The sequence below is a fragment of the Engystomops pustulosus genome, chromosome 4 (genome assembly GCF_040894005.1).
Source record: "Engystomops pustulosus chromosome 4, aEngPut4.maternal, whole genome shotgun sequence".
Classification (NCBI taxonomy): domain Eukaryota; kingdom Metazoa; phylum Chordata; class Amphibia; order Anura; family Leptodactylidae; genus Engystomops; species Engystomops pustulosus.
The window spans coordinates 222,550,931-222,556,923 of record NC_092414.1 but is presented as its reverse complement, the minus strand read 5'-3'; the positions used below and the strand labels follow the sequence as shown (position 1 = coordinate 222,556,923).

Below are 5,993 nucleotides of genomic sequence, written 5' to 3'. Positions count from 1 at the left end.
CAGCTGAATCTGAACAGCGTACCCCAATACAAAACATTAAGTATGTATTTGTATTCTTAACCCTTAAATGCTTTCCGTGAAGTCAATTACATCCTAGTAAGCGACATCCTATCCCTCAGTTTTCAGTTTTCCGAAATCCACTGATGGTTGTTTTTTACAGAGTTTTCAGGTAGATTTATCAGCTAGGACATTTTAGAATGAGAGCACAGAAAGTGAAGAGAAAAATGTAATGGTATTCGGCACTCCAGAAAACCACAACGTACTTACACATATTTACATGGAATGATAAGAACGTCTGGGATGGACGTGATTCGACGCTCTCACGTCTAGCGTCGAAACGCGTCGATCCCAGACATTGTGGTTTTCTGGAGTGCCAAATACCATTAAATTTTTTTCTGAAATTTGGATTGTGAAAGTCAAGGATTCGGTAGCGTGCTTCGCCACATAGACTGTCCGTAGGAGGCTATTTGGTGATTGGTCGAGCGATTCTACAAATACTTATTTGTGTTCATAGAAAGTGAATGTCCATCTCATGACGGATTAAAAGATGCACCAACTTTGTAAAATTTCATGCACACATTCTGAATCTGAGTGTACAAGTCCAATAAGATCCCCTAGTTTATTTACAGGTCATTATGATGTAGAATGTATTTTTTTATTACTTCCTGTAGGGCTTTCTTAATGTCCTTATTCCGCAGACTATATATAATGGGGTTCATCAGAGGAGTAAACACAGTATACAAAAGGGAGAGAATTTTATTGATAGTTGATGATTCTTCTCCAGATGGTACAATGTAAACACCAAATAAAGTCCAGTAGAAGATGGAGACCACGATGAGGTGGGAGCTACAGGTGGAGAAGGCTTTCTGTCTCCCAATACTGGATGGGATTCTTAGGATGACAGAAACTATTTTAACATAAGAAGTAATGATTATTATGGTTGGTATGATGAGAGCTGGTAAACTTAGTAAGTAGAGATCAACCTGAACCAGGTAGGCACCAGAACAAGAAACTTTTAGCAATGGATCAAAGTCACAGAAGAAATGGTCAATGATATTTGGACCACAAAAATGTAACATCTGTGTCAGTAAAGTGTCAATAAACGCAGTGGAAAGTCCTAAGACCCAACTGATGATGATCAATCTCACACAACGTGCAGTTGTCATGATGGAGGTGTAGCGGAGGGGGTTACAGATGGCCACATATCTGTCATAGGACATCACTGTGAGGAGGAAACACTCAAATCCATCTGTAGCACAGAAAAAATAAAGCTGTGCCATACAATTAGTAAAAGGCATGGTCCCCCCATAATTCAGGAGAAGTATTAGCATATTGGGGACAACAGTAGTAGTCAACAGGATGTCACTGATGGACAGTTGTGAGATGAAGAAGTACATGGGAGTGTGGAGGTTCCTGCTGGTGAACACCAAGGTGATGATCAGGAGGTTCCCACATATTGTCCCATTGTAAATCATCAAGAAAACACAGAAAAGAATTAATTGTAAAAATTGGCTTCCATGAAATCCTAAAAGGACAAACTCTGTGACCAATGTCTGATTCTCCTGCATTAAGAATGAAAATGTAGATTTAGTTGTAAAGTCAGGATTAGGGATAAGTGGGATGAAACTGCAATGTTGACCATACCACACATTCAGCCAGAAGTTCTTGTTCGGCGTTGCTAACGCCCCCCCTCCCCCCGCTGCAAAAACCCACAAACGGTGCTGGCATAGCCCAAGGAATATGCTGTTGACGTGTAAATGGTGACACCCATCGTGGTTTGTTGTTGGCAGGTATACGGGTTTCAGTATTACATTGGGGCTTGCTTATCGATATGTTATATTAAAGGGGGAATTGGGGTAAGAAGGAAAGAGGGAAAAATAAAATATAACCTTTATTTATTTTGTTTCACAGCAAAGACAGCCGACAGGCTGTGAAACAATTGATACAACAAGCGGTAAATGTAACTTTTCACCTAGTAGAAGTATAATCTGCAGGTACAGTGTAACAGTCTGTATAACACACTGCACACAGGTGTTACACAAGTTCACTGGATACAAGTCTTCGAACTTCTACTGAGACTATTTATGGTTGTGAAAATAAAAACTTGCGATTTATGATTCGCGTATGTGCAGGCAGTGAATCTCGTACAGCTGCAATTGATATACCCCTGAGGAAGTCCATTTTTAGGACTGCCTTCTTTATTATAATTTTTTTGCATTGGTCACTTTATTCATGCATGTACTTTCTGCTGCAGCCTCATGTGTTTCAAGTATATTTAGCATTGTTGTTGATACCATACCTTCTTACCTGTTTCAATTGGTCAGTTGTGGGCTAGGGAGCCCTGGACACATTGGTCCAGGGAGGTTAAGTGCACCTTGCTAGGTGCCCCTTTTTTAGTGCTTTTATTCTATGTGTGGTTTTTGTCATGATTATGTGTATTTTTGTACTAATAAAAAAAATTTCTGATACCTTAGTCCATTATACGTATCCTCTCTTGTCTTTGTTTTGGGTATATGTACAGCTGCAATGTGTCACAACCAGCTGTCCAAGATTCACTGCCTGCGCATGTGCGAGAAGTGCCGAGAGCCGAGTGACATCACCAGCTTTCGGTCTAAAGAGGAGGAACACAACGAAGATGGGGCGCGCTTTTTATATATATCGGAGGTGCGCGGAATTGCAAGGGTACATAAGTGAAGCGCCGAAGGCTCATTTCTATAGATTATAGAATCCTTTTTTTGCCTAAACTATCGGTTTTTGTCCTGGGTCAGTGGTACAGAGCCCAGAAGGTGGTGTGAGGAGGTCATTTCGGCTTGGATCAAGTGGTAGGTTTCCTTTAAGAGGTAGTTCATTCCAACGGGCACTTTCTAAAGGGTTTATAGGGGAACAAGAGAAAGAAGAAGGCAGATTGTGTGCTGGAGTATAATGTAAGCCCTGCCCTGCTGCCGTGGCTGTTGTGGTTCTGTCTGATGCATTTTTTTAAAAAAAAGTAATTCACATTTGTAACTGACAAAATGGAATCCAATTTGGTTTGTGCCCTCCTCTTCCTTTCCTAATGTCTAAACTCCAACTGGTGCAGCAATCCAGACTCGAGGTTAAAATTGCCCGCTGCACCCAATGAAAATTTTTAAACTTTCCTCCACAAGATTTGTGCCTTATGTTGTGCACAACTCCTCTAGGTGAGCGTATTATATAGGCCTCAGCTTGGGGCTGCAGCTCTAAACAGCTTCTACCCTGACTAGAACCTATCCCTAATCATGAATTATCTGCTATTGACCCGAACACAGAAGTCTTATGTAGTCCATTAAATCACTCTCAATTGGTTCCCAACGTGCCATGTTTTGCCAGGATGGCACATCATGGGAAAATATTTATCAGTAGTCACCTAAAAAGTGATAACCGTACATGTCAGAGCTTCATGGAGAAGAAAAGGTTACCAAAATAATAGGGAACATCTAAGGACCCATGGGATCAATATAATGACAGAACTTACTTACCGGTATATGATCTGCTGCAATGATATTGATTTAATGTTATTAATGCATTCCTAACACAGAGAGTCAGTAGGGAAGTCTGAAAAAATACTTCAATACCGTCTGTCTGTAATAGTCACTGTCTTGATAGTCACCAAGTTCCCATGATGATTCCCATCACAACACGGCTTCTATCATTTGCACATGACTTATAAATTTACAGATCCTAAAAATGAAAATGGAAGATGGAAAATGAGGAATCCTCAGTGTTTGTGTGACAATAGGAACAGACCTGGGGACATAAATTGCATACCTATATAGTTACTAGGGATCCAAAAATTACTCTCAACCTCTCTCTCAAATCTTCTCTCTCTGTTTCACTCTCAAATTTCTCTCGAAATTCAACTCAACCGACCATAGTGCCCTGGTTTGTTCTGGGAGAGGTGAGGAACCAGAGCTAAAGGTGGCGCCCTTCTTGGAAGTCTGGGAAGTAGAGGACCCAGGCTGAGACTGGTCTCTAGGAGGGTAGCTACATTATGAGATCCTCCAGACCTTTGCAGAAATTCTGATATCACTGAGCAATGTTTCTATGACCGTTAGAGCCAATTTCTTTCATTAAGTCTATGCCATGTCTATTCCATGGGGCAAATTTGCGTCTCTGTAATAACACTCCAACACTGTAGAAACCCCCCTCTGATCTCCTGTAGCTCTTTCTGGCATTGCAATGAGCCTTGCTCTGGTTGTGACCAAATTTCTGCAAAGACCAGGAGACTCCCAAAAAGTACAGGCCTCCTGGAGTCCTGGGGTTTGGTGACTGGGTCCTCCCAATCCCAGATTTAGATGAAGGGGGATACCTAGCGGATGCTTCCTTGGAACTGCAGCTTTGGTCCTATATCACCAGGACAAACCAGGGACATATAGCCACCTTCCTTGAAGCCAGCATATTTTGAGAGCCACCTATCTCCTTCTGCTGTGATCAGGAAGATGCTCCGGGGTATGCAGTAAGTACCTTCATGAGGTTGACGACTTTCCTGTCCAGGTCTTCATTACCATGCAATTTGCTTATTTCTAACTGCAATGTAGGAGGAATCCTCTGAGTGATCATGTATCGTGATCCCTGGAGACCCCTGGACAAAGATCTTATCTCTATATAATTACCATGAAGAAGGAATCCTCTGTGTGTAGTGTCTGTGTGATGATGTGTAGTGACCAGACCCCTGGACATGTCCTGCAGTGTGTGTCCTGGTCTGACTCCTCACACTGGCATTTATACGCATTAAGATCACTACACTAAAGGAGGCCCCATGGGAGGAAATACTCTGTAGAGATTAATTTATACTTCATGTGTCTACTGTGATCTCTGAAGAGTCGTGACAATTAGTAGCATCTCCTCAAGATCTCAACAGCAATTATTTCATAAAATGTTAGACAAATGAAATCTATAATTTTGCATCTCTGCTTTCTAAAATTCATAAATGAAATTCATGTCCATAGAGTGTAGAAATACAGCATTGATTCAGTCACTGTTATAATGTGAACATGTTTGTCACGAATGTTCCCTAGTTCCATGCCGCAGATCGCGGTCACACCCGTGCCCCTCTCGGTTCCACGGTCCTTGCTGCTGCTGTCCCACTCCCCAGCCCCGGGCTCACCTCTCTGCTGCAGCAAGACCATCCCACTTTGCGGCGGGCTCTGGCGAAGACCAGGTGCCACTTAGACTCTGGTCCCGGGTTGCGGCTAGCTCCATCACACTCCGCAGTGGTCCAGAGGGTCCACAGACTCTTCCCTAAGAGACTCTCAGACAGTTCGCCCCCTCCAAACTGTGACAGTAAGATCCAGCCATGGATCCCGCCAAGGAGTCAGACTTCACCAAGGAACCACGTAGCCTCCTGGCTGATCTATCCAGCGTTGTTGACTGGCAGTCTCAGCCAATTGCTTATCATGGAGAACTACTAGGCAAAGTTGCCTCCGCGCTTCAACAACTGATTGACTCCCAGCATCAGGCTTCTGAGTCTCCTCCTGCTACTCCTCCACCCACCCCAGCATGTCCTCCTTCAGCAGAGCCAAGACTCAGACTTCCTATGCTCGATAAATTTGATGGTGATCCCAAACTCTGCAGGAATTTCATCAACCAGTGCTAATTGCACTTTGGACTTATGCCAACTCAGTTTTTTACCGAACACCCCAAGGTGGCATTCATCCTCAGCCTCCTTTCCAGGAAGGCCCTGGCCTTGGCTACTCCTCTGTGGGACAGAAACAACCCAGTGACGGCTTCCCATACCACCTTTCTGGCTGAATTTCACTCCTTATTTGAAGAACCTGCTCGTGCTTCCTCAGCTGAAGCTGCTCTGCTGAACCTGCGCCAAGGACATTCTTATGCTCTCAAGTTTCACACTCTAGCCTCCGAGCTCTCCTGGAATGATGCGGCCTTGTCAGCAACCTTCAAGCAAGGACTGTCCCCCAGATGAAAGACGCATTTGCTGCCCATGATTTGGTCTCCTTACCCTGGCCACCTGGATAGAC

The 5,993-nt window shown here is 43.5% G+C and overlaps 1 protein-coding gene across 1 annotated transcript; it reads right to left on the bottom strand.

The window, feature by feature from the left end:
- Positions 1 to 623: 623 nt before the first annotated feature.
- LOC140128738 (olfactory receptor 11L1-like) lies at positions 624 to 4,575 on the bottom strand. The gene is made up of 3 exons (XM_072150437.1): positions 4,480 to 4,575; positions 3,495 to 3,544; positions 624 to 1,626 (listed from the first exon to the last, which is right to left on the bottom strand). Exons 1-3 carry the CDS (start codon positions 4,573 to 4,575, stop codon positions 624 to 626), a joined length of 1,149 nt encoding a protein of 382 aa, XP_072006538.1.
- Between the last annotated feature and the right edge of the window lie 1,418 nt (positions 4,576 to 5,993).